Genomic DNA, 25,242 nt, shown 5'->3' on the forward strand with positions numbered 1-25,242 from the left:
TTCCCTCCCCACCATGCCTCTAATCTGATATTACATATATGCATTTTACAGTCATAACATTTTACAGGATATTTTAGTTTGCTATCAACTTGGATTTTAACATTTCAGTCTGTTTTTTCTTTCTTGTTAAATGTGTCTTGCTTGGGTCTTGTTTTCCTTAAAGGGTGATAACGAACTGAGCATTTTTCTTTTCCGTGATGTTCTATCTCTGATTGAAAAAGTCTCAATGCCAAGATCTTGCAGTAATGTCCTTCCAGCTTCCTGATCGAAAACTTGGTAGATTGTACCTTGTATTTTGACTTGAAGATGTGTATAATTATTAGTCCATTTATATTTTATTTGGGCTTTTCTCAATGCTTCTGTTGTAGATCTGAGTTCTTTTCTTTTCTTTAATATTGTGGATGGCAAGTCTGTAAGTATTTGAATATTTGTCCCTTTGTAGGGGATTGATCCTTTATTTCTTGCTATTTCTTGTATTTTGCTCCTTGTCTTCCAGTCTGGGATTGTGGCTAATATATCTCTTGGTTTATTATACTTTGGATTATTTTGTGACCCCAGGCGAAAAGCCTTGGTGATTATAGGAGTTGCTCCCTTTTCAAGTTGTAAATGCTGTGACAGCCATGATTCTAAAAAGGAGGGTAGATCTGCATATCAGATATCTTCTCATCAAAATTTCTGAATTTAAGGTTAGATTGTTTTGTCTGGATTTCCAATTGCAATAGTCTTTCATGTAGCTGTTTATTTTCTTGTTGTAAAATGGCTATTTCAGATCGCCGTGAATTACTTAATATAAGGGCACGATTAGCCTTTTGTGCTACTTTGTAGCTGATTTCATTTCAGCAAGTTGTTCCTCAAAGGGTTGAAGAATAGTTGAGACTTTATTCATAATTTTTGCTCCAATTGAGCAAGCATTCTGGCTAGCATCGGGTCTGCTGAGCAACATAAGTTGGGTAGTTTATTCTTACCCTCGCTGTTTTCAGCCGCCATTTTGGATGTTGCACTTTCTTCTCTGCTGCCTGCTGCAAGGCTGGGAAGAATTCCTGAAGCTTTTTTGAAGTGTTTGCCTTCATTTTTTCCTTCTCAAGGTTTTGTTTGCTCATATTTCTTTCTTTATTCACTTTTGAGTTCTGTTATGACGTTTTATTTTGAGGCTTTAGGGTGGGGAGGGATGGAGCTAACTTTCCAAGCTTCCTTCTCCCTTGGAGCCGAAGCCACGGCCCCCTCCCAGTCACTTGACAGTCAAAGGTAGACTGCCTCTAACTAAGAAGTCTTCATAGATGACTGCACAACTGCTGTGGCCATGCCAGAGCCTACTGCTCCTCCCCACAGGAGGTGCCAAGAAAAGCTGAATTCTGCTGGCTATTTATTTAGAGATTTGTAGTCTTTTTACTCAGGACAGCAACCACGGATGATAAACCATGACGTTGCATGTTTTACTTACTTTGCATGTTCTGCTCTGCTTGATGCAAGAGGGAAGAATCTTTGTGGGGTACTGAAGCCCCACCCTCCTGCTATGGGGAATAGTCTTCTTTTCCTTTTTGATCTTTCCTTGGCATTGTACACGTACCTTGCAGCATAGGACACCAATTAGCTGTGCCAGCTGGAAACACAGACATGTGCGGCTTACTTCTGCACCTGGAAACACCTGGTCTAGAGATTCTGCATTTCTGTATCATCTTGGTCTATGTGAAGGTCTGCCTGTGCCAAGGCTGGCCCCAGAGACTCATGCATTTGCATGTGCACGTGTGTGCGCGCACACACAGAAATAATAAAGAGGCCTGGGATTCTGGGGCTACGTCAGAGAGAGATCCAGACAATAGGATCCAAGTGAGGATTGGAGTGACACAATTATCACACCCATCGGGGGTGGAACTCGGGAGGCTCTTGAGCTCTTTAAAGTGGGGGGTTGGTTGGAAAGATGACTCCATTGCAAATTGGCCCCCAAAGCCTCTAAGGCTCGAGTTTGGTTTTGCCATGGGTTCTCCTCACTTGGAATCTTCCAGTTATCACTTACCCGAGTCTTTTCACTTTCCCACCCCAAATTGCCGGCGAGGGCTAATGGTGGTGTTGTCACAAGATGCTGCTGTGTTGTGCATGGTTGTGACTGCATTAGAGGCTGACAGGAGCTGTGGGAAGCTATACTGGCCACCCTGGGCAGTAATGAGACCACCTGAGTTGGCTGCCTTAGGTGGCAGATTCTGTGTGTATGTGCTGTCAAGTTGCCTCTGGCCTATGGTGACCCTATGAATGAAATACCTCCATAACATCCTATCATTAACAGACTTGCTCAGATCCTGCAAACTCGAGGTTTCTTCTATTGAGCCAAGCCATCTTCCTCTTTTCCTACTGCCTTCCACGTTTCCTAGCATTATTGACTTTTCCAGAGTCTTGTCTTCTCGTGATATGACCAAAGTACGATAGCCTCAGTTTTGTCATTTTACCTTCTAGGGAGAATTCAGGCTTGATTTGATCAAGTACCCACTTATTTGTCTTTTTGGCTGTCCATGGTATCTGCTAAACTCCAGCACCACATTTCAAATGAATCAATTTTCTTCCTGTCAGCTTTCTTCATCGTCCAACTTTCACATCCGTACATGGCAATGGGGAATACCATAATTTGTATTATCTTGATCTTGGTTCCCAGAGAGACATCTTTTATCTTTAAGGATCTTTTCTAGTTCTATTACAGCTCTTCTTCTAAGTCTCAATCTTCTGATTTCTTGGTTGCAATCTCCCTTTTGGTTGATGATTGAGCCAAGGAATAGAAAATTTTGAACAATTTCAGTTTCCTCATTGTCAACTTTTAAAATTGTGTGATTCCTCAGTAGCCAGTCACTACTTTTGTCTTCTTGAGGTTCAGTGGTAATCCTGCTTCGGCGCTTTCTCCTTTAACATTCGTCAGTAGCCGTTTCATGTCTTCACTATTTTCTGCCAGTAACATGGTGTCATCTGCATATCTCAAATTGTTAATATTCCTTCCATCAATTTTCACTCCACCTTCTTCTAGATTAATCCAGCTTTCTTTATGATATGCTCTGTATAGAGGTTGAACAGATAGAGAGATAATATGCATCCTTGTCTGACACCTTTGCCAATTGGAAACCATTGTGTTTCCTCATATTTCGTCCTGACAGTATTTTTTATTTTATTTATTTTTATTTATTTCAAATTTCTATTCCACCCTCCCAGCGAGCGGGCTCAGGGTGGATGACAACGTATTAAAATACAAAATACAATAAAAACAACATATTAAAATACAATAAAAATCCATACACATTTAAAACAGGATGGTGGACAGCCTTCACAGGGAGGGTTAAGGTTTTATACACCCCTTTTTTTCAGGCTGGCGGAGGTCCAGCCTCTGCCATATGCCTGGTGGAATAACTCTGTCTTGCAGGCCCAGCGGAAGGATAGTAAGTCCTGCTGGGCCCAGATTTCAGCAGACAGAGCATTCTACCAGGTGGGAGCTAGGATCGAAAAGGCCCTAGTTGCACATCAAAACAACCAGATGCTGTGGCACCCACATTTCTTTTAATGCTCTCCATAGCTTTTCATGATCCACCCAGTCAAAAGCTTTGCTAAATAGTAAAGAGTCCAGTCGCACCTTTAAGACTAACCAACTTTATTGTAGCATAAGCTTTAGAGAACCACAGCTCGTAATCTATAACACACAGACTGATTTTCTTCTGAAATTCCCTGGTATGTTCCATTAGCTATCATAAATGTGCAATGTAACCTCTAGTGCCTCTTCCTTTTCTGAATCCAGCTTGAACACCTGGCATTTCTTGTTCTATATATGGTAAGAGTCTTTGCTGTAGAATTTTGAGCATCACTTTGCTTGCATGTGAAATTAACGTTATAGTCTGAAAGTTGCTGCACATTTTGGCATCCCCCTTTTTTTGAAATTGGAATGTAGACTGAGTGTTTCCAGTCCATGGGCCATTGTTTTGTTTTCCATATTTGTTGACAGATGCTTGTTTAGATTTTGATGGACTCCATTTCTGTAGCTTGAAATAGCTCTATTGGTATTCCATCTACTCCAGGTGCTTTAATATAGGGAGAGGATCATGAAAAGCTATCACAATCAGCTCCTCGTCTTTTTTTGGCAGAGAGAATAAAGCTTCTCCATCTTCTGTTTCCAATTATGTAATCTGTTTGGTTCCTGTACTGGTCACCCAGTGATTCCCACATATACAATTGTTTTTTTAGTTGCCTGAAGCATGTGCTAGCAAGGAACAGGTTATTGGCTTTGCAAAATTCTGAGTTGCTCTCCTGCTTCATTTTGTGATCCTAGTCCAAATTGTCTTCCATGAAACCGGTCCCTGGTGCCAAAAAGATTGGGGACCACTGCTCTAGGGGCTGAGTTGAGGAAGAGGTAATTGTGCTAGACAAACCTGCGACTCTGAGGGGTTCAAGATCCCCCTCCTTTACATTTTGGGTGACTCATTCGTCCACAGAGGAGGATGAGCTCCCTAGGAGAAAGGTAGACCCTTCCACCCATTCATGGGGGGAACGTTACTCGAGGAGCCACCATCACAGGGAGGAGTCTCCTTATGAGGTCGACCTGGGCCGCTCTTTCTATACTGATATTCTCCCACAGAGCCGTTCTCCTTCTCAACGTAGGAGCGGACACTCTTTCTCAAGCACTCATATGGCCTACCAGGTGTTTGAGGGGGGCTCAGAGGTAGACCCATACCTAATGAGGAGGAGCCCTAGCCCGTCGTCGGATCCATCACCTGACGAGGCTCTTGGAGCTTTGGAGGATACTTCCCTGATGGAGGATTTCTGTGCTTATACAGAGCTGTTGTGTCGTATGGTGAAAGCTTTGGAAATTGATGTCTCTTCCTCGGAACCGAGATCCAAAGATAAAATCCTAAAGCACATATATGCCGGCTCTGCAGCCAACGTGTCCCTGCCAATTATAGAAGGCTTTGTTGACCTTTTAAATACCTTGGTTCTCAAACCGGCCTCTGCTCTGCTGACTAACAGAAAGTGTGAAGGCTTATACAAGACCAGGGATGAATTGTGCCCATACCTCTCGATGCATCCCCCGCCTTCCTTACTGGTTACGGAGGAGATGCAAACATGCCCGAAGCAAGGATCTCACTCCACTCCTTCAGAAAAAGAGGGAAAGAAGATCGATGCTATGGGGAGGAAGCTTTATGCCTCTGTGGCGCTGAACATAAAGTTGCTGCTTTGGACTAAGGTGGCTACCTTTGTTCCCAAATTGCCAGATGATACACTGTCATGTCTGAGCCCCATCCATGCCAATTTTGATTCTGTTCTGCTGAACACAGTGTATCTAGCTATAGCCCAATGCCACTTTGCTAATGTCCTAACTATTTTTTCTCAGGCTTTCACAGGTGGTTATCTGTTGAACTGTAGCAGCTTCCAGTGTTTATGACTTCGTGCTCATTCCCAGACAGTGCTCCTAGTAACTCATTGTGATACCACAAATATGTGAAATGTTCTCACGCAAAGAAAGTGCCAAGGTATTGTTTACAATTGGGAGGGGGAAGAAAGGAGTAAACCAGAAAGGTAAAAGAGAAGTCTCGCTGACATGATGTCATTCCTGTCAACTTCTACTCATGCTGCTTAGATGCCTGCCTTGCTTCTGAGCAGCCCTATGGACCTGCATATGGAAATGATCTGATTTCTGAATAAAATCCATTTGACTAAGTACTTGTGTCTTACTGCAAATGGGCCAGAGATCTGTCTGCTGTATCCTGTCATGCATAGCCATAGTGCTCTCCTGAAGGTTAATCAGGAGGAAGCAACTCAACTTTCCTGCCACCAAATTAACGCGAGTCGCAATGTGGCTGATACCTCCACTAGAAGTCTCCTTTCTGCGTGGTCCTTCGATGCCATGCTTGGCTCCGTGCTAGAGTGTCACCCACTGAAACTCGAAATAAGGTGGAAGAGCTCCCTTTCGAAGGGAAACCGATGATTACCTGTCACAAAAGAGGAAGGCTTACTGCTAAGTCTTATGGGGGTCTTTCCCCAACAGCAGCAGTCTTATGGGAAACAACCTTAAAGATTCTATTCCCGGGGCCATTACCACCATTTCCAGCCTTACCAAGGGTATGCCCAACAGTCGCAATGCCCTTTTCAAAACCCACAACCTTCCTTCCCTAGGAAGAGGCAGGGGCACAGGAGTAATTAGGGCTCACAACAACAGCCCCCTAGGGATCAGCAAGCCGTCCAGAAGCAGTTCTGACTATTACTGGGCTCAGCCCCCATGTTTGGAGAGAGGCTGAGTTCCTTTTATTCTAGTTGGTGCAGAATCACCTCTGATACTTGGGTGTAAATATTATACATTTTGGTTATAAAGTTGAGTTTTTGGCCTTACCTAGTCTGAGACTCCCTCCTTCCTCTGAGTCCGTGTCTCATTTGGGGATTCAAATGGAGTTGGATGCCCTTTTGGCTAAAGGGGCTATTGAAGAGGTTAAGGAACCTGAGTCAAAATGGGGGTTCTACTCCACTTTGTTTGTGGTGGAAAAGAAGGATGGTGGCTTATGTCCTATCCTGGACCTACATGGTCTAAATAAGTTTGTGATGACACGTAAATTTAGAATGACCACGCTGCAAACAGTAATGAAACTCATTCCCCCACAGTCGTGGTTTGCAGTTATAGACCTCAAAGATGCTTATTTCCATATTTCAATTTTTCCACAACACAGGAAGTATCTTAGGTTTACCCATAACAACCACATTTTTCAGTACTGCACCCTTCCCTTTGACCTGTCTACGGCACCGAGGGTGTTCACGAAGTGTGTAGCAGTAGTAGTGGCGTATCAGAGGACAAGGAATTGTTGTATTTACCCATATTTAGGTGACTGGCTTATCCCTGGCCACTCAGCAGAGGATGTATCCAGACAGGTATCTTTAACTCTCTCTACCTGTCTGGACTTGGGCCTCTTTGTGAATCAGAGTAAATCAAAGCTGACACCCACTAAATCAATACAGTTTATTGGTGAGGTGCTGGATGGTGCTCTAGATAGGGGTTTCTTGCCCTGGGACTGGGTACAAAAGATACAAGGGCTGGTCACTCACTTCAGACGATATAGGTTTCAGTCGGCCAAGAGTTTGCAAACCCTTTTGGGGTGTATGGCTTCTACCACCACTGTTGTACCCCTGGCTAGGTTGAAGATGTGCCCCTTGCAACTCTGGTTCATCTCTAAGTTTAGAGCTGAATGTGATAGTTCGGACAGAAAGCTTAGTATTCCCAGGGGCCTCCTCAGAACCCTTGAATAGTGGCTTGAGGATGCCAATCTCCTCGTGGGCATACTTTTTGGGCATCGAAAAGCAGACATCACTTTAACAACAGATGCCTCCACGAGTGTCTGGGGAGCACATTGTGAGGGTCCTATACATGTGAGTTGTGGGACCATATGGAAAGGGAGTGTCACATCAATTTATTAGAATTAAAGGCTGTTCTATATGCGCTGGCTTCATTTGCAGATGCCGTGAGAGAAAGGACAGTGTTGGTGTTCACAGACAACACCACTACTATGTTCTGTCTGAACAAGCAGGGGGGCACCGCTTCAGAGACGCTGTGCAGAGAGGCAATAAAGATATGGACCTGGGCCCTAGAGCATTCCACCTGGCTGCAAGTGGTTCACATTCCGGGCGTAAACAACACCCTGGCAGATCAGCTGAGTATAATAGGGGGAGACAATCATGAGTGGTCTATAAAAGACTCTTCTTTAGAACCTATCTTTGTAACGTGGGGTCTTCTGGACATAGATTTGTTTGCTTCCATGGACAATCAAAAACTAGACCAATTCTGCTCCAGAGGTGGTTCAGACCGAGAGTCGTTAGGAGATGCTTTCCAGTTTCAATGGTCCGATCATCTGTACTACGTCTTCCAACCCGTCCCTCTCTTGACGAGGGTGATCAGCAAGATCCAAGCAGACCAGACCTCGGCCATAGTAATAGCCCCCTTTTGGCTGAGACAACCATGGTTTCATGGATTGGTGTGGCTACAGACCCAGTTTCTGCACCTACTGAGCAGTCCAGACCTCCTGTCGTGGAAGGGAGTGTAGCGCCACAGCACAGACACACGCAAACTGGCTGTGTGGTCGATCCTCCAGGAGGCTCCTTCTCAGAGGGTGTGACTAACGCCCTCCGGAATGCACGCAGGCTGTCCACCCGTCGATCCTCCAGTGTAAAATGGGATAGGTTTAGCAGGTGGGCCCAAGATAAGGGTTTGGACCCTATAGATTGCCCCCTTTCAGAAGTTTTGGAATTCCTTTTGTCCCTCAAACATAGCAGACTCTCTAACTCATCAGTTAAAGTTTATTAGCTGCTATTTCAGCCTTTTATTCTCACATTGGTAGGAAGACAGTTTTCTCTCACCTAGCATCAAAACTTTTTCTAAAAGGTTTAAATAACCTATTTCCTCCAGTGACCTCCATAGTACCACAATGGTCCTGGCCAAACTGATGTCTAAACCTTTTGAACCTCTGGCCACGTGCCACCTACGCTATTTATCCATGAAGGTGGTTTTTCTAGTTGTGATTACATCTGCAAGGAGGGTGGGAAAATTAGCCACCCTTTGTGCGGATCCACCTTATTTGAAGGTCCATTCTGAAAAGGTAGTCAGGCCTAAAGTTCGTTTCTTGCCCAAAGTGGTCTCGAGGTTTCATTTTGTGCAAGAGATTGTGTTACCCGTTTTTTTCTGGGGTCCCTCAAGGGAGGCTGAGAAAGCCCTTTGTACCTTAGATGTGAGACAGGCACTTTTGTTCTACTTAGACAGAGTTAAACCCTTTTGTTCAGATTCCCAGCTCTTTGTTTGTTTCTCAGGCCCCCCAAAAGGGCATAAGGCCAATCCTCAAACCCTGGCTAGATGGGTGGTTCAGGCAATATTATTATGTTACAAAGCAGCTGACTCCTATGGCGTATTCCCTCCAAAACAACCTGCTCAACAATACCCCTATTGTTCTCAACCATATAAAATGAATAAGTATTGGTACCAATCGTACCCTAGTTATTCCCAGTTTCGACAATCTCAACCCCAACAGGGATATGTAAGGCAGCTACACGGTCCTCTTCAGATACGTTCGCCAAGCACTATGCCCTAGATGCGAGGGAAAGACAAGAGTGAGCTGTTGGACAGGTGGTACTACGTGTCATTCCAGAGACAGCACACCCACCACAGAGGTAAGAGCTTGGTAATCTCCCATGTGGGACTGCACCAGAAGACAGACAATGAAAACAGAGTTGCACTTACCATAACTATTGTTCATTGATGTCTTCTGTGCAGGCACACATACCCGCCTTCCTGCCCTGTTGTGCCTATCCATTACTTTCCTTGGACCGGTGTCTCAGAAGAGCTGAGGGTGAGGGGGCGCCGCCTCCGGTGGTATGTTAGGCGGGAAAACTCACTGGAGAGGATGGCGCCCCCTAGTGGTTTTTTAGCTTAAGAACTTTGCCTAACGGCAGGCCTGCACATGTGCAGTCCCATGTGTGCCTGCACAGAAGACGTCCATGAACAACAATTACGGTAAGTGCAGCTCTGTTTTCCTGCTAACTTGGAATCCAACTTTGTGGTGGTTGTTGGTATACACAGAACGTCAGCATCCATAGTGGCTGAGATAGTATTCTTTGGAAAGCTGTCAGCAGATTATAGTTTCCCCAGGAAGTCAGTTTTATTAATTTATTTATTGTAACTTCATTTATACTCCATCTTTCTCCCCAAAGTGTAGAATCTGGGAGGGTAGAATCCACAAAGCCATCTACTCCATCCTTGGTAATGTCGGAGGACCATCTTTAACCTTCTCTTGGGCTTTCTTCTTTCCCAGGTGGCATCGGATAGCCATCAGTGTGCACAGGAAGAATGTCACCTTGATTTTGGATTGTAAAAAAAAGATCACAAAGTTCCTGGACCGCAGTGACCACCCTATCATTGACGTCAATGGCATAATAGTATTTGGAACCAGGATCCTTGATGAAGAAGTCTTTGAGGTAAGGGGGTGGCAGGGCTGGAAGGGTTTTGGGATAGGGGGGAATATGGGTTCCTTCTCGGATTGGTCCAGGTTGCCAGTCATGAGCTTTCAGGTGCATATTGCGAGTCTCCAGGTAGTGACTGGAAAGATGGTGGTGCTTGGGATGCTGGGGGGTGTTGATCTTCCAGATGCAAAGCGGATGCTCTACCACTGAGCCACATCACCTTCCTAAAATCTCTGCCAGGTTCTCCCATAACTAACCAGATGCTGCCTCAGCTCTCCCCTCCAAGATCTGCCCTCATTCTGCTCATGACTAACCAGCTTCCTTCAGATTCTGCCCCAAATCTCTGGGCCCCTTATTCCAATTTAAGCTCCCTGAGGTTCTTACCTGGAGGTTCATATGAAGTCCTTCTGACAGGAGCAGAGCAGGACTTGGTGCACCATGATGTGCATCTTCATGCTTCTGATTAAATGAGTTCTGACTTCTAGAAGCTTATGCTGGAATCTGTTCGTCTCCAGAGTGCTGTTGGTCTCCCTCTTGGTTCCTGCACACTTAGCAGGTCATTTTTGGTCTGTTACGATGGTTGGAGCAGGTTGAATTCTGATGCGCAGCAACCCAGATGGGATGACCCGCAGACCCCTTGGTCAGCTGGGTGGGGCAAGACATTCAGAGCTCTCCTTCCTCTGTGAGTGTGTGCGCAAAGGGAGGGTTTTGAGAGAGATGGAAGCACCTCTTTCTTGCGCTCTCTTTCTGAGATTTGGGCATCAGGGAGGGAGGCTGTTTTGGAAACCAGCATCACTGCCGCCCCCCATTTTGTCTGAAGTGTTCCCAGGAGCGTTCAGCAGGTGATGACCTTCTTAGAGGGTGGAGAGCAAGCAACTCCCTGTTAACACAGGGAGTGGTGTGATCGTGCTGGGGGGGGGGTGTCTCTTTTTCCAGCCCCACCCAGGCATTTTTGCAGCCTTCCTAATGTTCCCAGTACACCAAGCCTCGTCTTGTAGAGCGCATTTCATGCTGCATATTCCCCCCCAGTGTTTGTTCTCTCTCTCTCTCTCTCTCTCTCTCTTGCAAAAAGCCACCTTGGATTTCCTGCCTCCTGTTACCACCCCCCCCCCCGAGCTCCCAGAGGAAAACCCAAGCTGAGGCTTTGTGTGTGTGTTGTGTTGTGTGTGTGTGTGAGAGAGAGGGAGAGAATCCCTCCCATCTCTCATCCCCTGGTGGAGAATCACATCGAGCGTCTGTTCTTTGTAAGACTACACTACTCAGGGAATCTTACGGAACCCGACACATGAAGAACATGTGCCTGGCGTCTCATGTGGCTCTCAATCAGGTTTTCTGTGCTGATCAAATATGATGTGTTTCAGAAGTGGTGGATATCTCTATGGTTCCTTTGCCATGGTCTGACCATAGTGAGGATCAGACCTGAAGAGCTTTCGAACCTCTGCTGTGGTGGAGGATTGATTTGAATGGCTGGCCCCCCAGAGTCAGACATATCCTGGTGGATTCCTGACAGTTGGCTAGTGGTCCTGTCCACATCCTGCTTGACCTCTTGATCAAGGAAATGGCGGTGCCAACTGACACAGTGGCTCCTTGGGGTCCTTCAAGCCCCTTTGGCTCCCTGGGTCACTGAGGAACTGGGACCAAAATGGCTGGCATGCAGATGGAGGGAGACCTACCATGAATATGGCCAACATGGTCTAGAGCACAAGAAAAGGCCAAACAATGGCCTTTTCAGTTATGGCACCAAAGCCTTGGAACATCTTCCTAAGGAAGTTCAGTGGCAGTGGTAGTGGTGAAGACACACTATGTGTGCCTTCCTTTGAAGATTGTTTAGAAGCTTCAGCTGTTTCAGAACACTAAAGCTAGACAGCTGACAGAGGCAAGTCTGAGAGGTCAGATTACACCAAAGCTGGAAGTCCTTTGGTGGCTGCCAGTTTGCTTCTGGGTACAGCAAAGTGCTGGTATTAAAGATTATTCCCTGAATGGTTGACTGTTCCCGTATGCTACTGTCCTGCCTGTTCACAAGTCAGGTGGGTGGGCGCCAAACAATGGCCTTTTCAGTTATGGCACCAAAGCCTTGGAACATCTTCCTAAGGAAGTTCACCTGGCACCAAATCTGTTGCCTTTGAGGCACCAGATGAAGGCGTGTTTATTCTACCAAGCATATGGTCCACCCTATACTTTCAGATAGTTCACACTGCCTTTTGAGGATAAATTTAACCAGGTATGCTGGTCTTTTTGGTTGCCTTAAAGTTGTTCCTTGGGGCATTTAAAAAGATTTTTTTAACTACTCTGGTCTTTTATTTTAGAGTTGTTCGGTTCTATGTATTTATTTACTTCATTTATGATTTTTTTTTTTTGCTGAGTCTCAAGGCACTTACAAGATTTTAAAAAGACCAAGATAGAATAAGACATCCACTAAACAATACAACAGAACTGGCATTACAGAATTAGAAAACAATGCAAAAAACACGGGTCTAAGGTGGGACATGCCATAATGCAGAAAGTGGATTACAAGACAATGCAGTAAATGTAAGATGATACGTTAATACATTCTGCTCTCCAGACTGTTGGTTTTATTTTGTGTTGTTTGTTTTTGTTTTAGCTTTGCAGTCTTTTTCAAAATACTTGCTGGCTGCTCCAGAAATGTCACATTAACGGAGCAGAGTAGAAATATTTAGTATTTTTAAAATCAAAAGAAGCTCCCCTAAGGCCTGTGAAGAACTCACTTGACAGTAGCATATAGAGGCCCCCATCAGAAGCGATGTTCTCAGAAAGACCTTTTAGGGCTTGCATGTCAGGGCTTTCAGTGGTGTCCAGGAACTGATAATCCATATACTGTGTTTTTCTTGTTTTTTATACTAATGATGAATTATGTAGGGAGTAGGAAAGCATGAACATGCAAACCCTTCTGCTGGCTTGTATGTTTAGAACAACAACAGCAACATCTGGCAGCCCAGTGATTTGATTTCCACTATGGAACAATGTCCTCCTCTCCTGCTTCTCATTATTCTGTAATGGAATCATCCATATTTGGCAATTTTATGGAGTGTCTGGTAGTATTATGTAGTTGAACGGCCAGGGTAGGTTTCAGCAATTGAATAGGACTCCAGTCGACAGTTTTCATCACTGTCCTAAAAGCTAGACTTATCTTTCCGCGCCCCCCCCCCCCCCCGGTCAAAAACTGGATCGTGTTAAGTGTCAGCCAGACATTGCTTTTTTTCACAGCTGTTCCACTACAGACATTTCCTGCAGCTGGCAAAAGAGAGACAGCCATGTGAAAGTCTTTCTTTGCAAGCAGTTGGATGATGAGCATGACCTAGGAAAGAGTGTGATAAGTTTGGAAGTCACTGCTTTTGTGCTTTGGACCAGCAGACAAGCATAGGACAGTTGTGGCTGCAGATCTCCAGGGATACAGCTACTGAAATCCAACATGCTCACTGCTCAGAAGCTGCTGTGCAAACACCTGTTGGCAGCTACTGTTGAACATCTCATGTTACCTGCTTGTAAAACACACCCATGCATTGCCTACAGGGGCCTGAGCTCTTTCTTTACACATGATTCATGTAAGAAACATTTCTGTTTTGTTTCAGAAATGATATGAATAGAGCGCACCTCGGTAATGAGCTTGCAGCCTGGCCGGCTGCTCCAGGAAGTCACCATTCGTGTACGGCCCTTCGACCCCCATCCCTTCCTCCTTCCCACTCTTGGGTTGGAACAGCAGGGCCTGTGCCAGTGCTGAGGGCCAAAGAGAAGCTGCTCAGCTGGGTTTGCTGGCCTCCCTCTGCTTCCGAGCAGACCGCTGTCTGGCTTTCCATTCAGCCTCTGGAAAGCGCTCAGTTATTCCACTTTGAAAAGAACATCTCACACAAAATTACTCTGTTTTAATAGCTGTTCATTTGCTAGCTGAACTTGGATCCCCATTTTGAGCCCAGGGCAGAGGTTTCTGTTACTCTTGCTTCATTTTGCTACAGGTAGTGTTTTTGTAGGCTGCACAGGTGTCTCTGGGAGGTTGCTAATCTTAACCACAAAAGAGCATTTCCCTGACTAGGTTACTAGGTTTGTTTGTTTATTTAGTTGCATTATTTATTAAAATGGAGAAATAAATAATATTACAGAAGCTGTCAACTCCCCCACCCCAAATATACTTAATGAGTTTTAGTTAGAGGCGGACTTGAACCGAAATATGAACCGAAGTTCTTCATGAACTGGGCCGGTTCGTGTTTCATGAACTAGCGGTTTGTGGGAGCTCATTTCTCATGAACCGTGACAAATTTTAGCCTGGTTCGTTTGGTTCGTATTCCGGTTCATCACTGCAGACAGCCTGGCGCCGATCAATCAGTTTCCGAGGCAACAGGAGGGGGGGAGGGAATGGGCTTTCTACAGACCTCCTGCTGATCCAGAAGTACCATTTTCAGGAAGCGAACATACCGGTTTGCAAACGGGCAAGTTTGTGAAAGTTCGTGGTTTGTGGTTCGTGAAGCGTGATGAACCACGGACCACAGAGTTTGGCATTATGCCGGTTCGTGCCCGTCTCTAGTTTTAGTCCATGAGCGTGTTTCTCCCCCTTCAACAAAATAACAAGTAAAGGTTTGAGGAGCTGTTTGTGGAACAGAATTGGGAGGCCATAGAGGCAGCTGCAGAGGATGGAGCCTCTATTTCCTTCCAGGTTCTCTCCATAACCTGATTCCTTTTTGCTATCTTCCTGGCTTCAGGTTCTTATGCAAAAGACAGAATTCAAGGATGCCTAATGTGTGCTTGAGGAAGGATGCATGCAAAATTCTGAGAGAATCTTCTCGGGCCTTGTGCGGGAATGAAAGAGCTCTCTGCATACCAGGCAAATTTAGATGGGTTTATGAAGAATAGTTTAGGATTTTATGTCTAGAATTTTCCTTGTAGCCCCCTAGGGTCAGAAAGGGTTACTGTCCCTTCTTGTACAGTATCAGGAACAGCCAAGCTATACACTTCACTTAAGTTATGGAATTTACTGCTACAAGGAATAGTAAATGGCTCTAAGAGGGAGTTTGAACCATTTGCCTTAATGTTTTGTTTTTTTTTTATAATTTTTTTATTTTTCAATATCTAACATACAACTACTACATACATACATACCCTACAAAACAGTGACTACAAAAGACTACAATAACACAAGGGATGGGAAAAAAGAGAGGGAAAAAAAAAGGGAGGGAGGGGTGGAAAAAAGGGGAAGGTGCCCTACAAACACTAAACACTACATTTCTGTTTTTCCTTCATACTGCCATTATTCAAAAGTTAAAGCTTTATATTATATTGATGGAGTGGTTGACCTTACTAAATGCAAATTACAATTTAATTTCAAGTTAAATTTTTCTTCCCCTCCTGGGTCCCGGACGCAGTTCTCTCTGAGCAACTGCAGCCGCAGTGCTCGTTTCCTCCCCCTCCCCCTCAGACTTCTCCTTTTCGTCTTGTTTGGTGCACTGGAATTCTGGGTTCCTGTCCTCAAAATCCCTTAGTTGATCTTCTGATAATATCTTAAAGGCTTGATCTTTATGGCTGAACCAGATTCCTTCCGGGAATAACCATTTGTACTTTATTCCCCGTTCTCTCAGAAGAGCTGCGAACTTTTTATACTTAAAACGTCTTTTCCGAACTAGAAATGGGACGTCTTTCAATATCTTAATTTTGTTGCCCAAGAAGTCCAAATCCGCATTGTATGAATTGTATAGGATAGTGTCCCGGATCCTCTTAGATGAAAAATTGATGATGATCTCGCGCGGCAACTGACGCTTCATTGCATATTTTGAGGTAGCCCGACGGGCTTCCAAAATGGCGCTTTTTACTTCTTCTTTAGTTGCCCTCGCGGGTGTCGCCAATAGTTCCGAGACAAGACCCCATAAATCCTCGTTTTCCTCCTCTTTCACATTCTGGAGGCGCAAAATTGTCTGTGTTCGTTCCACTTGTAGCCCGATCAACTGATTCTCCACCAGTTTAAGCTCTTTATTCATAGCCTTCACGAGTGACGCACTTTCCCGAGCAGAGTTCTCTGCCCCCCCCCGCTGCTTCCTTGATGGTTTTCACTTCGCTCTCAATTAAGCCCACCCTTTGATCTGTTTCATTCAGCTTGTCAACAAAGGGTTTTATAGCTTCACCAACCGCCCTCCGTATTATTTCCTCCAGCGATTCTCCCTTTAAGGCAGCCGAAACTGACTTGCCAAGGGCAGGACTTTGTTTTTTTGTTGCCATTTGGGGGGGGGGGGGCACCAACCAAATTTTGGAACTCAGCAAAGGGGAAGAGTGAGCCTTCTTAGCTTCAGATTTCACCTCTCCTTCACGTGCGCTTGTAATAACAGAAGGAATTCGCTTACTTGTAGGCTCTCGCCTAGTTCTGCTCTTTGCCGTTTCTCATGGCCCGGCAGCACTCGAGGCGCCGCGCACGTCCGCCGGCCTCCGTAGGGACAAACGGGCAATTAACCCCCCGCATTGATTCTGGGGGGCTCTTCCCGCAGCATCCCGGACCCAGCCTCCCTCACTGGGAGTTTTGGGGGCTAATCTTCACAGATCAGCCGCCCGGACAGGGTGCTCGGCCGCTTCCTCTCGAGCCAGCGAGAGGAGCGTCCGACATGGCTGAGAAAACGAAACCGAATCCATCATTTGCCTTAATGTTGAAGCAATCAGAACAGGTTCAAGGAATGAAAATGAAAGGGCTCAACCATACACAGAATCTGTATATGGATGAAGGCATTTTTAACAGGCCTATTTAATTCTAATCTGAGTTCTGAATTCTTCAGAAGCACCACTACAGAAACAGCAGCTTTATTGGTACAGATGGGGCCCTGTTTACGCTTGTCCCCTCATCCTTGCTTGGAGGGAAGCTGTCCTGCCACGCGCTGTTCAGCTCAAGCAGTGGCACTACTTACAAGTGGCCACGCTGGCTTAAGGAGTAGGTGGCACCTGATAGTTGTGGAGAAATGGTGCAATGTAATTAAATGAGTTAAATCAGAAGTCCCCGACGTGGTGTCTGTGGGCACAATTGTGCCCGCTGACACCTTTTCTGGAGCCTGCCAAGAGTATTTGGGAAGTGGGTGGGGCCAGGTGGGGCTGTTCTCGTTGGCAACAGAGGACAGGACTCAAAACAATAGGTTTAAACTACAGGAGGGAAGGTACAGGCTAGACATTAGGAAAAACGTCTTCATGTTATGAGTAATCCAGCAGTGGAATCAGCTGCCTAGAGGTGTGGTGCGTTCCCCATCATTGACAGTCTTCAAGAAGCACTGGACAAATACTTGTCAGGGATGCTCTAGGCTGCATTTGGCAAGGGGTTGGATTAGATGGTCTGTAAAGCCCCTTCCAATTCTATGATTCTATGGTTTTAAAAAAGATTACTTTGGCAGAAACAACTTCCATAGCACAAGGATCTTCACTGGGTGACTGAAGGTAAGTTGTAGCAGCCATTTTGTGGCTGGCTCCATCTCCTGCAGCAGCCATTTTGGGCCAGCTATATTGTTGCTGCTTCCACCACACTCAGTGACGTAGCGTGGGTAGCGTTCATACTCACATAAGGCTCGTCTTCAGCCCAACGTTGAATTTCAAAAACGAGCCTTATATGGACTAACTTACAGTGGTTACCCCACTAAGAAAGAACTGCACTATAGGGGTTTCCCTGAGGAATTGGGACTATACATTGTTTTCCCTAAGATATTGGGACATAACAGTTTGTTATTTGTGAACAATCTCCTGTATGTTTATGTATATTAAGTTATGTACTCCATTCTGTAAATTTGCAAACATTGAAACATTGTATTGAGGTTTTTTGCCCGGGACTAGGGGCTTGTGTATGATAAACATAAGTAGTTACATGGTTGCATTTGCGTTTGTATGAAGAACATTGATTGATAGTGGGTATAGTGTTGTTGCGGGGATTATTGCTTTGGTTGTTATTCTCTACCTGTAACTGCCCTTTCTATTGCTACTACCTGGAGTCTGGCAACCCAGTATCGTGGATGAGGTGGAGAAACACTTTGGTCGCCTGGAACCAGGATCACTGGCTGGTCTATCCTTCCCCCGGCCCTATGCATATTTTTTCACCCCCTTCCCATCCCTACCGGCAGGGTCCAGTAAATGCTCATCTCCCCCCACCAACACACACACATGCATGAGGGTGGCCATGCATGCATGCTTTCAGCTTGGGGTGGGTGCAATGGGTGCCCCAGCCCAGCCATGGAGCTTCTGCTGGGGCAAGAGCTGCAGCACTTCCCCTTGGCCAGCTCGACTCCTTCCCCTGCGCGAGGTGCCTGCCGGCTCCCACCGGGCGTCTGTCACTGCTCCTAAACGTGCCTGCAATTATGGTGCCCATGGGACTACATCTCCCAGCATGCGCCTAGCCTAGCTGGCCCTCCAGCCAATGAGAGCAAACTGCCCTGTGCGGCATCCAATTAGGAGGCCGCGGTGAGGAGGAGGGTGGGCATGAGGCTGTTTGGTGCTGAGGTGCAGAGATCCAACATGAGTGGCCGCTCAGGGAGGGGAGGCTGGATTGTTGTGAGGAACGGGTCTGACTGGAGAAATTTTGTGCCCCTAAGAAGCCTTAAGGTTGCCAGTTATTGAGAGAAAATTGATATAAAATGTTCTTTAGATGGTACATTATTCCCAAAGATATTGCGAGGATTAGTCAGAGTTACAGTGGACATTGTTGAAAATGTCAGAACATGGATGCAGCATTTTACCATATGTGGTGGACTTGTAAGGAATCACGAAAATATTGGATAAAAATATATGAAGAGATGCAAAAGATCCTCAAACTCAGATTTGAATTAAATACGAAAAGTATGCTTTTAAATATTTTACCAACTAATGTGAGAAAAGAACAAGGAGACCTCTTCCGTTATATGGTGATGACAGCGAGGGTATTATTTGCAGGTAGATAGAAAATGATGCCTGTCCTGGTCTCTCAGAGTGGAGGGATAAAATTTATGAATATGCTTCAATGGCCAAACTGACTACCTACCTACAAAATAGACCGATAACTGAGTTCCAGAAAAAATGAAAGGATTTTTTTCGATTACTTAGGCTAAACTAATTGACACAAGCTCAGAGACAGGGAGGGAGGGAGAAGGAGAAATGTTATGTACTTAGGTTTAAGGAAACTTGAATGCATTGCTTGTTTTACTCCCAAAGCTATTATACCTAGATATAACATTCAATTTACATTCAATTTACTGTTGAATTTAGAATCTGTATAACTTTTTATTATGCACTTACTTTACTTTAATTTCTTTCTTTTAATAAAATTCTTAATTTGAAAATAAATAAATAAATAAGGAGCCTTAAGAAGCTTGCTCCTGGGGCAACCACCCCTCTTGCCCCTGCCACACTACGCCACTGACCACCCTGTGCCAGAATTCCAAATGTGCCTGCAGGCTCAAAATGGTTGTGAACCCCTGAGTTAAATGGTCTACTTTCGTGTTAGTTCAGCTTTGTGTGACCACGTGGACTTCCTATGGATTCTGTATTTCAGTCTTTTGGCTGTCTGTCCCTCACACTCGGTTGGACTCCATTGCATTAATTCAGTTAAAGTTTCTATCCCCTTTTTTCTCCAAGGAGATCAGGGGTATTCATTTCATTCTCATTCAGGGGTATTCATTTCATTCTCCCAACACCTCAGTGACTTGCTTGTGTGATCAGAGCAGCCTTGGCAATTCTTTGGCTTGTTTTACAATTCAAAGTTCCTTATGCCACCAGGAAGCTGATAGTTCCAAAGCACTGAGCTCCTTTCTAGAAGAAAAAATGAGCAGAATGTGCTCCTGCAGTCCTTAATTTAAAATTTAATTTAATTTATTACATTTGTATTCTGCCCTCTCCGCTTTCGCAGGCCTTGTGCAGCATATGGTATGTTTTGTGGACTGTTGCCCTTCACCACATTTATTCATGGCTCCAAAGGAGTCAGTGGTGGCAAACTTGAAATGACTGGGCCAGCTGTGAATTTCAGAGCTTTGGGGAGCTTTAGGAGGACTATCAGTTGTCTCTTTCAATGACAACTTTAAACCAAGAAGTTTCTGACCTGCCTCTCTGAGCCTTAGCCAGGAGTGCTGGTACCAAAGTCACTTCACTTCCCCTTCCCAAGGACTCCAAGGAACAGCTCAGCATTCATGAGGATCTAATAAAACCTCTGCCTTTCCACTGTGCCGTTAGTGGCCTGATGGGGGAGAAGAGAATTTCGGAATGTTTTCCAACATTTTGTGCGTGGAAAAAGGACTTCCTCTCATTAAAATTCAATTAGCTTCAAGATTGTATGAGTCTTTCTTGGCAGAGGGGAGAATGAGGGGAGAGAAGAAAACCCGCTCAGACAGGCTACGTGAGCTGTCAAGCCCAGCCTGACTCCACCTTTGCTACAGAGATATAGCTAGAATATACAGATGATATAATACATCAGGGAAGATCTGTAACTGTCCTTGCTGTGATTGGAAAAGAGTGGCAGTGAAGCATGCTTTGAAGGAACAAAAAGGTGGCTTTTTTCAGGCATTACAAGACCTGTCAACAAGAGGAGGCATAGGGGGGCTCAGTGTGAGTGTGTGAGCACGTGTATGCTGGCATCCTCATAGAGGGAGCAGAAAGGGGCATTGGCTGAAGAACACTTTGCTCTCCTGGCTGCAAAGGTGTGCTGACAAGTGTGCAGTTGCTGAATAAGACCCTCAGCAGCAGGATGGTGCTGCCCCAAGACGAGCCCCAAGACAAGCAGGATTGGAATAAATTGTGCAAAATACTGAAAAGTGTAAGAAGAGAAGCTGTTTGGTGGCAAGGCTGGCAGTCTGACAGCCTCGCAGGCATTCAAGCAGGGCGGGCAGTCCAAGAGCAATTTGGTAGGACCAGACGGGACCCTGCTGAGCACACTGCTTGCTTCTGGTACTGCAGTATGGAAAAGGGCAGCTGAGCAGTTCCTCTGTGCATGGCAAGGTCACACTGAGAGCAAGGCAGAGATCCAGTATCAGCTCTTGTGGATCCTTTCCATTGAGCCTTCAGGTGTTTACATCACTTTGATGCCTTCCCCAAGTGAAGAGCCTGTACAGTGTTTCAATAGCGGCTGTTGACGTTCACATTTAAGAGTGTGTAATAGATGCTTTAAGCCTAAGAATCCAGCAAGCTGGGTTTGTGGTATGCATGAAGGAAGCCTGGAGCCTCTACCTGTAACTCAGGGGTGAGTGGGCCAGTTTGCCTCTTGGCTGGAGCTCAAGGATCTCTCAGCTGTTCATGTGGCCCCTACTGCTGGTTATCCTGCCACGAGCCATGCAGAAAAAGTGAACTTGCCTTGCGATGCCCAAGCTTGTAAGATGGAGAAGGAGGTGAGATTCTGCAAGAATTTCTGCAGTGTGAGCCTTGCTGAAGGAACACCCCCTGAGCAATAACATTTGGGCCGTGCCATGGGGTCTTTGATAAGTGCGGTGCCTGACTCACAGACTCCCAACTCTGCTGGCTACTCTTGGACACATTTTTCTGAAAGTGAAACAAAGACCGTAGGAATGGGAGGGTTGACTGCAATTTTACTGCACAAAACCGAAAGCCCTGGGCTGGGTGCCAAGTATGCTTTTAAATCTCTTGAGCATTTCAGAGAGCAGGAAGACAATGTGACATAGAAGCTGGTGTGCCCTGCAGCACTCTCACACACACACCCTTCCCAAGGCCTTCTTTGCTGTGATCCTGCCAATTCTTCTGATATGCCAATTTGTATTTTATAAGGGGTTTTGCTGACTTTTTAAACCTACAGTAGTTATTAAAATCAATAATGCCTGGTTTAATTTCCAAGTGTTCAAGATCTCTTTCCCCCTTTTGCCATCTATCATATTTTAATGGGTTTATAGTTGGATTATTTTGGCTCATCTGCCTGCTAGGTTAATATGTCAGTGTTGGACTGAATGGAATTGTTCAGCCTGAACTAGTCTCAGAGGAGGAAAAAACCCACTCCACACTCATTAGCAGAGATCAGAAAGAGCTCTTGAAATCCCGTCTCTGACGCCTCCTGTAATTTGAGCTGATAACTCCAGGATAAGCTCCACTTCCAGTGTTCGTAGGGGACTGTAGCTCAGAAATGGAGCGCCTGCTTTGCATGCCCAAGGTCCCAGGTTCAGTCCCCAGCATCGCCAGTAAAGGGAGAGGGAAAAGAACTCAGGTAACAGCTCTAAGAAAGCCAGGTAATACCTTTTATTAAGACCAAGCAAAATAACATAGGACCGTGTGCACGCATTTTTCTCATGAATTCTTCATTATACTGGATGTAAAAAAAAAGGGGGGGGGGGTTAGTGCAAAAATGTTTTTCTTGATTTTAAACCCCCTTCCTTCTTGGGCAGAATGCTCAGTAGACGCCAGTGGTGCAAGATGTGGCTAATCCCAGAATACAGAATAATCCCAGAATCCTGCAGGATGTATCCTCGGCTCAGAAAACTTTGGCGAGTCATTACTTGTCCGAGTGAACAATATCTGCCTAGATGTCCCAAACAGGGTGGACTGGGTGGCAAAAATGGCCCTACAAAAGGTCCCATCTATGGTCTGCTCTTGCCTTGCCTCTCAAGGCTAGGGGAAGAGGGTCTGGCTTCACTCCCTAATGAAAGAGCAGGGAAGTAACTGGCTTGTTGTGTTTCCTTCGCACCCCTGTCTGTTCTGCAGCCAATTTAGGTATACACCAAAGGCATGGAGTGATGCCCCATTACTTTTCTGCTTTAGATTCCCTATTCCAGCGCCGAAATTTTACTCTGGCTCAACTAAATGCCTTTCCATCGATAGTTCTTTTTGGCAGATTTAGGCAAATACCTTCTCAAAACAGGCTATGCCCATGCAAATTAGGAGTTCTTGATTTGTTGTCTCATATTATTTTAGAGAGTCATAGAATCATAGAGTTGGAAGGGGCCATACAGACCATCTAGTCCAACCCCCTGCCCAGTGCAGGATCAGCCTAAAGCATCTCTGACAAATATTCATCCAGCCTCTTCTTGAAAACTGTGAGTGAAGGGGAGCTCACCACCTCCCTAGGCAGCTGATTCCACTTTTGAACTACTCTGACCGTGAAAACGTTTTTCCTAATATCCAGTTGGTACCTTTGTGCCCATTGCACATTGCTTCGCGTCCTACCCTCTGCTGCCAACTGGAACAGCTCCCTGCCCTCCTCCAAATGACAGCCTTTCAAATATTTAAAGAGAGCAATCATGTCCCCCCTCAACCTCCTCTTCTCCAAACTAAACATTCCCAAGGCCCTCAGCCTTTCCTCGTAGGGCTCAGTCTCCAGACCCCTGATCATCCTCGTCACTCTCCTCTGCACCCTCTCGATTTTGTCCACATCCTTTTTGAAGTGAGGCCTCCAGAACTGCACACAATACTCCAGGTGTGGCCTGACCAAGGCAGTATAGAGAGGGGCTATGACCTCCTGCAATTTCGATGCTATGGCCCCTTTGATACAACCCAGGATTGAATTAGCCTTTTTTGCCACCGCATCACACTGACTGCTCATATTCAGTTTACAGTCCACTCTTACCCCAAGATCCCTTTCACATATACTACTGCCCAGAAGTGTATCCCCCATCCAGTATTTGTGCTTCTCATTTTTGTGGCCCAGATGTAATACTGTGCACTTGTCTTTGTTGAATTGCATCCTATTCACAGCTGCCCTCTTCTCCAGAGTATTCAGGTCTTGTTGAATTTTAATTCTATCTTCTTGGGTGTTTGCTACCCCTCCCAATTTGGTATCATCAGCAAATTTAATGAGCAGCCCTTCCACTCCTTCATCCAGATCATTGATAAAAATATTGAAAAGTACTGGGTCCAAAACCGAGCCCTGCGGCACCCCACTGGACACCTCCCTCCAATCTGATGAAAAGCCGTTGACCACCACTCTTTGAGTGCGGTCCTCCAACCAGTTCCCTATCCACCGAACTGTCCTATAGTCTACTTCACAGTCTTCCAGTTTGGCCATCAGAATGTCATGGGGGACCTTATCAAAAGCTTTACTGAAATCCAGATAAATCACGTCAACAGAGTTCCCCTGATCCAGTAAGCTGGTCACTCGATCAAAGAAGGAAACCAGGTTGGTCTGGCAGGATCTGTTAGGAACAAAACCATGCTGACTTCCCTGGATCACTGAGCGGTCCTTCAGATGCTTACAGATTGATCCCTTTAAAATCTGTTCTAATATCTTCCCAGCAACAGAAGTCAGACTGACCGGCCTGTAGTTTCCCGGGTCATCCTACCTCCCTTTCTTAAAGATTGGGATAACATTTGCTCTTCTCCAATCTTGTGGCACATCCCCAGTCCTCCAGGAGGCCTTGAAGATGATGGACAGGGGTTCTGCAAGTTCTCTAGAAAGTTCTTTCAGCACTCTTGGGTGCACCCCATCCGGCCCAGGGGATTTGTATTCATCCAGTGCAGCCAGATGCCTCTCCACTACCTCTCTGTCAATGTCAATTAGCCACTCAGGTGTCCTGCCACATTTTCTACTATCTCTTGATGTGCCTGAGTTCTTCAGGGAGAAAACAGAGGCAAAAAAGTCATTAAGCTTGTCTGCTTTTTCTCTGTCCTGCACCAGAGTTTCTCCATCTACTCCCAACAGTGGTCCAATTGCCTCTTTTACCTTGCCTTACAACGTAAACAATTCTTAACTGAATATCTCCAGCGCTCTTACCAAAGGAAAAACCTTTATCTTCTAGAAGATGTTAATCCTCAAATTTCTGCATGTGTCACAAATTTTTTAGCAGAAGCTTACAAAATTAAGTCCAAGCACACCACTGTATTTTAATTGCTGGACACCTATTCATTCCTATTATTAACTATGATTTTATTTGATTGTTTTATGCTCTTATTTTTATCATTTACCAGACTTTTGTGTCTATTTCTGATTGTAGATTATCACAGTTCTTATGCCAATAAAGGTACTGATTGATTGATTGATTGATTGATTGATTGATTGATTGATTGGCTTGTTGTGGCTTTTGCTAGCTTGCACTCAACTGCATTGGGAGCTGCCAGCTCATAGCTGCAGTGTCTCCAGAGGCCAGGGCAGACCTAGCAGAGTCTATGTGTACCTCCCAGGACGTCAGCCCATTAGGACTTTCTCTGGTAGCCATTTTGACCAATCCATCCTTGCCCCAAAGGTCTGACATCATTCATACAGAATGCTTAACTATGGTTAGTCTGTGAAACCACGATTCATCTCAAAGCCTGTCCCTCAGACCTGGTGCACCTTTGGCTATACACCTGACCTCGCCTGCAGAGGCTTGTCTGGCCCGGTGGCCTGGTTTGTGGCAAGGGTAGTAGCAGGGTTCTAGCCAGCATGTCCAGATT

At 45.4% G+C, this 25,242-nt stretch overlaps 1 protein-coding gene across 2 annotated transcripts in view; it reads left to right on the forward strand.

The window, feature by feature from the left end:
* The window catches only part of COL5A1 (collagen type V alpha 1 chain), a 404,609-nt gene that overhangs the window by 108,514 nt on the left and 270,853 nt on the right, over window positions 1-25,242 (forward strand). For both annotated transcript variants that reach the window (XM_054997811.1, XM_054997812.1), the window contains exon 4: window positions 9,804-9,966. In XM_054997811.1, coding sequence (XP_054853786.1) covers window positions 9,804-9,966 — 163 coding nt within the window. The remainder of the gene's footprint in view (window positions 1-9,803; window positions 9,967-25,242) is intronic.

The sequence above is a fragment of the Eublepharis macularius genome, chromosome 14 (assembly GCF_028583425.1).
Source record: "Eublepharis macularius isolate TG4126 chromosome 14, MPM_Emac_v1.0, whole genome shotgun sequence".
Taxonomy (NCBI): domain Eukaryota; kingdom Metazoa; phylum Chordata; class Lepidosauria; order Squamata; family Eublepharidae; genus Eublepharis; species Eublepharis macularius.